At 33.3% G+C, this 12,252-nt stretch overlaps 1 protein-coding gene across 1 annotated transcript in view; it reads left to right on the forward strand.

Moving 5' to 3' along the window:
• The window catches only part of LOC126979122 (gamma-aminobutyric acid receptor subunit beta-like), a 76,574-nt gene that overhangs the window by 55,293 nt on the left and 9,029 nt on the right, over positions 1-12,252 (forward strand). Inside the window, exons 2-7 of the mRNA XM_050828334.1 lie at positions 6,125-6,225; positions 6,843-6,910; positions 8,652-8,878; positions 11,236-11,318; positions 11,640-11,777; positions 11,964-12,248. Of these exons, the coding sequence (XP_050684291.1) occupies positions 6,125-6,225; positions 6,843-6,910; positions 8,652-8,878; positions 11,236-11,318; positions 11,640-11,777; positions 11,964-12,248 (902 nt within the window). The remainder of the gene's footprint in view (positions 1-6,124; positions 6,226-6,842; positions 6,911-8,651; positions 8,879-11,235; positions 11,319-11,639; positions 11,778-11,963; positions 12,249-12,252) is intronic.

The raw sequence follows: 12,252 nt of genomic DNA on the forward strand, positions 1-12,252 counted from the left end.
GTACACCCACAGTAGTAGTGTTAGCAGCCCGAGAAACGACCAACTTATCTACACTAACCTTCAAGTTTCAACGATCGCTCGGGACGCAGCTATACTTATTTGTATACAAGGAAACTACCAGAGCATCTTTAACTTGTGTGAAAATTTATATTAATTCATTAAAGGCGTATTCTCACTATCTTCAAAGGGCGGATTTTGCAGAATTTGTTAGCATATTAATATAATTATTTTGTACGCCTTTTAGTTTTAAAGATAATAGAAAAGTACCTCGTAATACATTCTTATAAAGTTAAAGTATAACCGACCAATCTTTAATTTTACCATACCATTAATCATAATATTAATACCATTGATCTTATATCTTTAAACGAATAATTCTTGTATATATATATATATATATATATATAATATTAATCTCGGAAACGGCTCCAACGATTTTCGTAAAATTTAGTATACAGGGATTTCGGGGGCGATAAATCGATCTAGATATGTTTTAATTTAAAAATATGTTTTTGATCCGTGTTTTAATGAGAATTAGAATACAAAGTTAAATTTCGCCACTATATAGCGTTGGGTGATCCGGATAACCCCGGTTCGAATCCAAATGTATTAGTTTTTTTTATCAAGTTTTTTACATTCTTAAAAATCCGAGCGAGGCTCGATCATCCGGATATTATTATAAATTATAAATAGTTAATTTATCTCTTTGCCAAATGCAAATAAATACATGACTTAACGTTAAAACTTCTCTTATGCAGGGTGAAAATAAAATCTAATAGAATTTTTTGCGCGCTATTTTCTCTCATATTGTGTAACCTTATATTCCGAAGCTTTGTAATTTCTGAAATACGAACACTCCTTTTGCCTTCTTTGTAATAAAACTACTGAATTTGCTTACCTATTACCTTGTATATTTTATAATGAGGTCATTTTGTAGGAATTTTCATTGCGAATATTTTAGAAAACATGAGTTTCCGTACGAATCCAACCATTCAAAAATGTTGTGTTTGGTTTTGATTTAAAGATGGAGGTTCAATCGAAATATTATTTTTATAGTAAGTAATTACTGCCGCCCATATTCAAAGACAAAACACCACTCACATTCACGAGTTGACGCATGGACCAGCCACCGTTTCCTTCGGCACCAGAGTACCCAAGTAATAGGCGCACTTCACAATAAGAAAATTATCATAATTAAAGCTGTTTGACCTGATTCTTGCTTCTCAGTTCCACCTTCTTGGGACACTCCACAAACTTGGCTACCATCCTTACCATCTAGATATAGATATAGGCTCTACAGCCAGGCAACGCTCCTGGTGGTTCCTCTGGTGTTGCATGACAAAGTTGGCTGCGGTGTAAAATAAAAATATTTTTACTTCAGAGTTACGCTTTAAGTTTATGACTTACAACGTATACGAAATGATCCGAATACCTATGAAATAAGAGACGTTGAATAATCTCTGACCTATGACTGCTACATAGACTTGTAGCTTACGTGTGCATCATATAACACGTGTCCATTGATATCTGAGTCGAACAATTAACCTAGAATTTGAACCTGATTTGTGCCTTACATGCGATTAATTAAAATCGATTGGGGTTATTGAATAAGCATGGTTAATGCTTATTTATGCTTTTTAAGACCATACAGTTTTTGTTTTTCTATTAAAAATTATTTTCCTTGGTATTATTGGGATCTCTTGTTGTAATATGATTAACAGAAAATTATTAGAAACTTCCGCATAATATTTACATATTACTTTTAATTCTGTTTGATTCCTATATCTTGATTACTATACCATCGTGCCTTATTCTTGGTATTACTACATCAAAGTCAGAATCAAATAATCTACAGAATACTTTACCACTAATTTTTAAAACTGTTTACGTTGGAAAGATACTGTAAGAGGCACAACAATTGCTCTTTAAATTCTGAACTCGAAGGTACCTCAGAAAGATGCAAATTCCAGAAATAAAATTTATAAAAATTTATAACGGACTTTCTTCACTAAAACGAAATAGCAGTAAATTTCAGCTTATCATTGATACAAAAACCTTGTTTAATATTATATAGAAGCTATATAATATAAGCTATTTATAAGTTATAATAAGTATACTACTGGAAAACTTCGTAGTACAACATGTTGGCGAGATGTCTAGAAAACTCCGATTTCTGTCAAAAAATCAACACTCTGAAAAATGGCTTTTATTATAAGCTAACTTGAATTTATTTCCTACTAATTAAATGTGATATCTCTTATAATTTAAGCAAAAAAAAATGATACATTTTTTGTATTTAAATTATGTATTTATGTATAACATTGATAGTGTAGTATCAATGCGTAATTGAAAGGATCTGTTTTGATTCAGTGTATATATATTACTAGCTGACCCGACAGACGTTGTTCTGTGTATAATAAATAAAATAATGTTTTTATATGAATTTGCCAATAATATATAATAACATGAAAAATTACTTCGTAAAATATGCACCCTGCTGTCGTAATGAAATTGTTTCACAGCAGAACTGTCAAACCGTGCGTCAATAAATTGTCTCATAGAAATTATGTATGGACACATCAAAGGAAATACAAATTTGTTGTTTTTATTTAATTCAGCAGCATTTTCCTATTTATCCACCTTTTAAACCTTCTCTTGACTTCCACAAATAATTCAAGACCAAAATTAGCCAAATCGGTCCAGCCGTTCTCGAGTTTTTGCGAGACTAACGAACAGCAATTCATGTATATATACATATATATATATAGATAGATATACTTACAATTATCTACTAATAAAATCTAGTATATGTTAAAATCATCAAATTTTGAATGTCAAAATTTTATCTGGAATATTTTGAAATAAATCGTTGCATACAATTGAATGTCAGATATAGTTCAAGGTGGCCGAGTAAATCACGTTTTCACAAATATAGGCTTGAGGGATTAACAATCGAGAATTCTAGGAGCTCGGTTTATGCGCAGGCGTAATGCTTGTACCAGCGGTTCCCTGGATCCCTACTTCGACAAATTATAGCTTGTCCTTAAATCACAATTAGGCTATTTATGGAAATAAAAACAAACTACTAACAAAAAGTTTGGTAAATACAAATGTGCATATCTTAGGCTCCCATATTATACGTAAGCTTTTTTTTAAATAGTTTATAATGAGAAGTTTTTACTAAAACATAATCTTATTTTTAATTTTCTGAAAATTTTACGTCAAACGTTAATAAAGAAAATGAACATAAAACATAAGTTTGTAAAGTATCAGCTATCTTCAAGCCCTATTTGGAAATAAAATATAACAGTTAACTGCTCAATGTCCGAGCATGCCCTGTCGAAAAAAATAATTATAACTAAACAAAACAAAATTATACTGCTATTGATATTCCACGGATCCCACATAATTGATGAAGAGATTAAAAAATAGATTTGATTTAAGTCACTAAAACCATTTTTTTATGTAAAAATTGCAATTTGTCGATTTAATCTTTTTTATTAGTTCAACAATTGTTTTTGTTGTTTTTTATATCTATTTAATTGTTACAATTTTATGCAAGTAAATATAAAAAAAAAAATTTGTTAAAATATTATATTTTTATATTTTAAAGTTATACGTTTGAGTAGTCTTATACTAGTTATTTACTAAACAGTCATTCAATCGTCATCAAAATTTAATAGAAACTATGTTTAGAATACTTTGTTTTTAAATACAATTAATAAGCGAATCAATTCAGACCAGATAGAACAGTTTAACTATTTTTAGTTTGTATACTTCTTTATTCATAAAAATATCTAAATTAAATCCTAAATGTTTTATTTTATTATGTCTTGAAGTCTAAAACATGGACTTAATTTGTTAGGAAACCAACAAAAAAAGTTATTATGAATTTATATATTTTTAAAAGATAGGAGGCTTAATATACGCTTATTCAACTGTGATATTAGGTTTTCTGGATTTAAGTAATCTTATTATATTCGCAACTGAAAAATTAAAGATATTTGTAAGACTTGCAATTATTTTAAATTTACTTACAATAAAATTGTTGTCAAATGCTCTATAAATTCATATTTATTCATGAAATAGAATGTGAATTCATAGAGTTTTAGTCATCGTTTTTCCTCAATAAATAACAACAATATTGTACAACACATCAAAGGATACACGTGCAACGTAAAGTATAGAATTGAATCAATTTCCAACGAACGATATCAAAGACGCTTTATTCGAGACCTTCATAGAGGATATTATATTTGCTTAGGGGCTTCTAACTGAAATATCAAAGCAAATTGAATATAGTTAAGCTTAGTGTACGTAATTCTATTGACTCTAATCGATAAAGTTTTACTCACATTTTCCGAACATATTTACATAGCGCCTTGTGTGGTTTATTGACTATTTATTTTGTGTCTATGGAGTTGTTTACATTTTACACAAAATATGCTCGAAATATTTTCCATTCCTTTTCATCTGACATGATTGTGTAGCTATAGGATTTAAGAAGCGTTTTTAAGGCAATAATCTTTTCTTAATGAAAATCGGTAATTGATATGCCCTGCCCAGTACAATGCAGTGCCGCTCAAGATTCTTGAAAAGCCCAAAAATTCTGAGCGACACTACAATTGCCCTCGTCACCTTGAGACAAAAGATGTTAAATCTCATTTGCCCAGTAATTTCACTACTTCTGCTTCACGGCAGAAATAGGCGCCGTTGTGGTACCCATAACCTAGCCGGTGCAAAAGAGCCTCCCACCCAATCTAACTGCGCCCAATAGTAACACCCGCGAGTAATCAAAAGTAACAGACAAACAGACTTTTCTAATAGATTCTAAGTATTGCTTTAAATTATTATTGTACAGACACGACACAATAATACAGTCTATTATTATGTCGTATTTACTTTGAGATATACCAAAAGTTATTATTTAGTAGAATTAGCATTTATTGAAAATGAACTATGTATTTAAAATGATACAATCACTTAAAAGGTCGGCAACGCCCTGGTGTTGGAAATATTGTAGACGGAAGCGATCACTTAGCATCAGTTGACACGTACACTCGTTTGTCATTGTATCTCGATATAAAAGGCAGCGCAAGACAAAAATAAAAGGAATAACGACTTCCAAGCTGCTATACTCAAGGTTCAAATCTCTTATTAAGCACAAGTGGCGCGTTCGAACCACTTCTCACATAACCTGGCGTAAAGATTAGTATTACGTTAATTACTTATTTTTATTATTATATGGCAAAAATAATGAAGCACATCTCAAATCATGCGTTATTTTTTTATATACTGGCATTTTTTGAACTCTCAATGTAAAACAAAAATTAAAGTGGATATCAAGATTTCCATATTTAAAAATTTTCATGGATTATGTTTTAATCCGCTCCATAAAACTTTCTTTCTGTAATCTACATGTTCCATTTTAAATTATATATATTACTGATAAAATAATATAAAATTTTTAATTATATATTATTTTATCAGTAGTATTAGTAATGTCAGCTGATAGTTTGCCAAAGTCGTGATTTGCATCATTTAAAAGTATATAATAGATCACTTACGGCCATTCCCAATACACTATCTACAGATAGAGATAAATTACTACCTTCTACTGTCAGTAATTAACTGTCAATAATCTGAAGCTGTCCCAATATACCCGATAAGTCATTCTTATCGCCTTGTAGTGATACGCATGAATTGCAATTTCTATACAAACTTTATATCGCTGGTAAGCTATTCGTCGTCCCATTGACCGACAGCGTGCACGGATAAGATGAGTTACCGTCGATAAGTTTATTGGGACAGAAAAGTCAACAATAGTTACGATTTTTGTCTCAAGTAAGAAATAGACTGAATATTGGGAACAGCCGTTAATTGATATATCCTTGCAAGTTGCATAATCATTGGAGCTTATGTATAGTATTATCTCTTTTACCTGATTCTGACTACCAGGGGCTATCACGCGGTTAGTCATCATAGGGCTACCTGTAGTGCTCAACCGATGTCACTGCTGACCGTCGGTCAAGCACTAAATGCAGCCTATATCGTCATTCTTTTTTAAATATACGCTCTTAGTTTTTGATGTCAATATAATGTCAAATCTTCGTTTTTTTAACAGAGGTGCTGGAGGAGGTGGCATGTTTGGTGATGTCAACATATCCGCAATACTGGATTCACTCAGTGTCAGCTACGACAAAAGAGTGAGGCCTAACTATGGCGGTTAGTATATATATTTACTTTTGAAAAACTATTCGAAACTAAGCCTTTGCAGTTGAAATAAACGCTTTCATGAGTTCTTTTAATTGCCACCAATAATACTATTTGATTCCTCTGTATATAATTATTTTCATCCTCGCTTTAGCTTTCAGCTACAACTTGTAAAATAGATGAAAGAAGACATTGTTTTGGTGTATTTCACTGAACATAATGTTATGAATAGATTTAACCTTGGTAGCAGGGTAATGAAAAGTCGAGTGTATTTGAACTTGAATTAAAATTATATTTGAAAATATTAAATAGGTAGAGATGAGTCGGCGTAATTAATTAGACGGTTGAATAACTTAATTTTAATATTATATTTACAGAATCATTGAAAACATTGAAACAGCACTCCACCGTTTCGTTACCTCATTTATGCGATGAACTTGGTATTTTTATTTATTATGTTATAATGTTCCTAATGAAATGGCTACGTTAACATTGAATTTTGTTTGGTTCAAAGTCCATTCAAACTCTGATATTTTGTTCAACTGAATTAACATTCAGAGATAACTCGCTGACTGATTCGAAATAATTCTCCTTGCGATTGGTGCTGTAACTGACACGTACTATTTCAGGACCTCCAGTAGATGTGGGAGTCACCATGTACGTGTTATCCATCAGCTCTCTATCCGAAGTGAAAATGGTATATAGTGAATACTTTTACGTAGATGCTCTAGACATCACTGGTGCGTTAGGTTAGAAGACTCATTTCGAATGTCGGAGTAAAAACTTCCGTCTTCGAAATGAGAGCGGCAATCTTTTGGTTTGGTTTTCACGGCGCGAGGCGAGCGCGTCACTTACAATTGGACTTGATTGCAGGTCCGCCAGTGGAGGTGGGCGTCACCATGTATGTGCTCTCTATCAGCTCCGTCTCCGAAGTGCTCATGGTACTCGTCACTCTCAGCTCACGCTTGTCTCGGTCGCAGCGGCCGCGAGCCGTCGCGACCGAGCAGCCCTAGACACGAGGCTGCGAGCATGCCGGCGTTATGGAGCAGACCTCCTGGACGGTTTAGCACTACTCGAAATTTCAAATCCATTCAAAGCTTTTTAATCATCAAATTATCAATTGGCTAAGTAGTGTTACCTTCCAGGTGCGTCATGATACTAAGATGTATTTTGCTATTCAACATACCTCCAAGCGAGACACCTACTTGGCTCCATCGTTGTTTTATGTTTATGCTTTTTATGTTTTTGAGTAGGTATTTATTTGTTGTGTCTGTGGGTTTCTTACCTCTCCAAGTATGGCGTTCGGATACCTTGAATCGCCATTCGCAATTATTTTATTATTTTTCGGTAGTCTTGCTATGAATGTATATTTTGATATTTGTGTCTATTGCTGTCCGTTAAGTTCCATTTGAACGTGGGAACGCTGAGTGTACAACTTTAATTTAAATTTTGTTAAATTTAATCCTTTCTTGCGATTTTTTTTATTTATACTTTCTCACTTTGACCTCGGTAACGCCACCCCATTTTGGCCTTTTTCAGGCTGTTTTTGATAACGCGCTCTATAACCACGAAAAGTAAATCCGCGATTGTAATTTTGTTGAAACGCTTTATAATTATGACCCTGATAATTAAATACCCTTGATAACGGTTCCAAATTAAACCGTCTAACTGTGACCAGGGTTTAAGACCCCCCAGTGGAAACCAAATCAAGGGGGACAACGCAAGGTCACCTTATGACGTGATCCTATCTAAATTGGCGTAACAATATCACCATCTAAGGTACAAGTAAAATTATCGAACATTTAGTAAGCAATGTTTATTATTTGATGAATAAGTATCATAATTAAATTGTTACAAACACCTGAGAGATACTTTTACGTGTACCTATAAAATTGCCGCTGTAGTCAATCAAATCTGATTTGAAATTGCCAGCAGAACATAATATGTAAATATAATTTTAATAAAAGCAGATAATCTTATTATAATGCACGTTTTGTATACAATATTAAGGTAATTTAACAAGAATGAAAATGTACCTTTATATTTAACATTGCTTTTCAAAGTCTACAAGCTTCATGTTCACGGACTAACTCAAATAACTAATACACAATGCATGCATCTGAATAAGAACAGAGTTCCTCACAAAAGCTACGTCATATGAAGTTTGGAATTCATTGCACCTAAAAATGAACCAAATATTTGTAGATAATATATGTTTTATTGTAATTTAAAAAAAATCATGAAGTGTTGACTTTCATTGTGAACTTTTACTTAAAATAAGATATTGTATAACTTTATGTTATTTATTTTGGCGATATTTTCGGAATATACTCGGGAGTATTGTTAACAAGATGTTTTATGACGTACTAATGCATGCTATGAAAGACCAAACTCTCAAAAGAAGATTATGTGTCAGCGTAATATTATTTATATTTCAGGACTTTACTTTGGACTTCTACTTCAGGCAATTTTGGACGGATCCAAGACTTGCATATAAGAAAAGACCAGGCGTAGAAACTTTATCGGTGGGATCTGAGTTTATTCGCAACATTTGGGTGCCAGACACCTTTTTCGTCAACGAAAAGCAGTCTTACTTCCACATTGCTACTACAAGCAATGAATTCATTCGTATTCACCATTCTGGATCTATTACACGCAGTATAAGGTAATACTTATTTTTTAATTCTTAACTATTAATTTTTTATAAATAATATCAAGCCCAGTAAGCAGTATATGCAATGATTGTTACTTGTTTTTAATCTTCTTTAAAAAAGCGGACTTATTTGTCCTTATTTTGGTAAGCAGGAAATCCATATCAGATGCCCATACTCTATAGCATACCCAGAGAAATCACAGAAGAATTCTCCGTGTAAGAAGCAGACGCTTTTTTGCTACGACTAAGTTTATCGAGCTGGAACTACTGTAGAGAAAATTTCATCATTATCAAATATCATTCCCACCATCTGATCGTCATCATCGGATGTCTGGCGTTCCTCTACAGCAGGGTTTTCACACAACTTTCTTCCATGTATAATTAAGCGGTGAAAGAGCTTCCTTGTGCGGTGTTTCCAGGACCATAAGACATGGGTACCTTCAAAGAAAGCTTGTACATCTTTCTATAAGGCCGGCAGTGCTCATTGATTCCTCTGGATTTCCTCTGTTGCTATTGCAACAATTCTATTGAATATAGGAAGTAGTGATCATTAAAAATTAGGTGACCTCACTCGTTGTTCACTTCGTATATGAGGATTTGCGATGTCTCCTTGATGCTGGAATCTAGCAGTAGTAATTAGGTCTAATTGCTTTTGGGAACACTTCATAAGTGGTGTGATGGAAGACTCACACTAACCGACTGTTTCGTTCATATTCCGTTATACACATTTCGTTTCTTGCGTTAGTAGTTCCAACTTCTGCTTGGATATCCAGATAAGACATACTCCTATTTAGGAACTAGTGCAAACCAAAAGTATAGTTTGTGGGCCAGTGCACATTAAAATGCATATCTGATGAAACCCAGTATGTTTACAGCCTTCATTGCTTCTAAGATGAGCAAGATATTGACACACTTTTACACAAATTATCTTGCCCCAAATTAGGTATATATAGCCTGTCTTATGGGTTGCAAGACAACAATATATTTAATGCAATATACTTACTTAAACATACATAAATACATAATATAAACATTCATAAATACATATAAACATCCATGACTCGGATACAAACATATTCATCATATAAATGCTTGCACCTACCGGGATTCGAAGCCGGGACCTCTAGCTTAGTAGGTAGGAACGCTAATCACTAGACTATAGAGGATATATGATAGTGACAGTCAATCAAAATCTGAAGATCCAGTGCTCCAGCACTGTTTGAGACACTATCGGGAATATTAGTGGATTAGGGCAGACACTATTACGGAAGTCATATTATGTTGATGATACATCATCTGGTGATGGTCTAGTTCTGACAAGATCTTATTAAGTATGATGCTATCCATGATTATTAAGATTAAGACGGTAATAACGATAAAGCTGTGCTATGCCTTTTGAAACCCGTCAGCCGAAGTACACGTCATGTTAGATATAGTGGTGAATCCTGGGGCAGATTATATGTTACACAATATTACAATAATTTACCTCGTTGATAACACTATTATATTATATCCCCTTAAAAACTGAAATCTTATGATTACTTGTGCTATGTGCCACTATGCAGATTAAATTCTTCGTTTGTTTGCGGTTGGTGGCTGCATTCGGTGACGCTTTAAACAAGTGAAGTGAGAACCACCTCTTGATTGCATACAAATATCGAAACCCTATAGAAGGAAATCAGCCACTATATCAGTTTCCACTCTGAGCCTAGAGTTGGATTAAATAGAATAGCATAGTATCCAAATGCGTGTAGTAATGTAGTGTCGAATATTGTTGCGGGTGTTCCACGTTGCATTTCGTTAGCACTACAATCTTAATCAGACAATAGTCAATACATAGAAATATTATGTAGATCCAATAAGGACATCATATTATGGCTTGGCGTTGGGAAGTCGATAATCTGATACTCAAAATCCTAAGGTTACATCAATCATGCTGTGATGTTTATAGCATTCATCTTCCCTAAAATATATAAACATAGCGGCATTCAATTTGTGTGAAATTCATTGACATAAAGATTATTTTAAAAGAGGAGCTGAAACTTCCCCAGATTAGGTTGAAATGCTTAAAGTTAGAACCAAGTGTGAGATTTTCGGACTGACTCAAATAGAGAACTGAGTGTCGATTCTCTTCGGGGATATTGACACATAACGGACAGTTTTCATATTATTCATTACCTACACAAAATATAGTAGAACAGGACTGCTTCTTCGTGTCAATTTTTATCGTCGTAAGATAGCAATGTTTCAGATATCATTTTCAAGTCTACGAAGATACTAACGAAACCAAACGTACTATTCTTCTTATTCTCTGAGGATCGTACAAAGACAATGAATAAATTTTAATAAAAATAATGATTATATTATAGATTGACCATCACCGCTTCTTGTCCCATGGATCTTCAATACTTTCCAATGGATCGTCAGTTATGCAACATAGAAATAGAAAGCTGTGAGTTCAAAATATTCAATTTAATCTTAATTTCATTAGTTCTTTTTTATGGTGAACATTTAATAATCAAATATTAATTTATCGAATATTTTCTCTAATGTAAAAATTATGATATTATTCACTATTATGCTTAGTAGTATTTACAATGTGATGAAGTATCAAATAATAACAATATACAGATATACACACTATTTCTGTAATAAATCTATTTGATTAATATAAATCTACCATCTTTTTTGCTATTCATTTTATATTATGGCTAACCTAAAAACCCATTGGAATGGGTGTTTCCTTATCGTTACATATCTTTGCATGGTACAGTTGGCTACACCATGAGGGACATCCGATATAAATGGAATGAGGGGCCTAACTCTGTAGGTGTCTCCAGCGAGGTTTCACTACCGCAGTTCAAAGTGCTCGGGCATCGACAGAGAGCAATGGAAATATCTCTTACAACAGGTACTTTGCAACAATTTATGTAGCTTGATGCTTCTTCTATGAAGGTATCTGTACAATACCTAAGCATGTCAAATACTCAATGCTACTGGAGAATAAAATCATATTGCTTTCTAAAAATAAAACTAGTTTCTCAATTTATTGTTTTTATAGATTTAAGTGGTTATAAACGTTATTTGTTTTCCGCAGGAAATTACTCCCGTCTGGCTTGTGAAATCCAATTTGTGCGTTCAATGGGATATTATTTGATTCAGATATACATTCCATCTGGTCTGATTGTAATAATATCTTGGGTTTCATTCTGGTTGAACCGCAATGCTACTCCGGCGAGGGTGTCTCTTGGCGTAACCACGGTGCTGACAATGACTACTCTTATGTCTTCGACAAATGCTGCTCTGCCAAAAATCTCTTACGTAAAGTCTATTGATGTCTACTTGGGTACCTGCTTCGTCATGGTCTTCGCAAGTCTACTAGGTGA

This window comes from Leptidea sinapis, chromosome Z (genome assembly GCF_905404315.1).
Source record: "Leptidea sinapis chromosome Z, ilLepSina1.1, whole genome shotgun sequence".
Lineage (NCBI taxonomy): Eukaryota > Metazoa > Arthropoda > Insecta > Lepidoptera > Pieridae > Leptidea > Leptidea sinapis.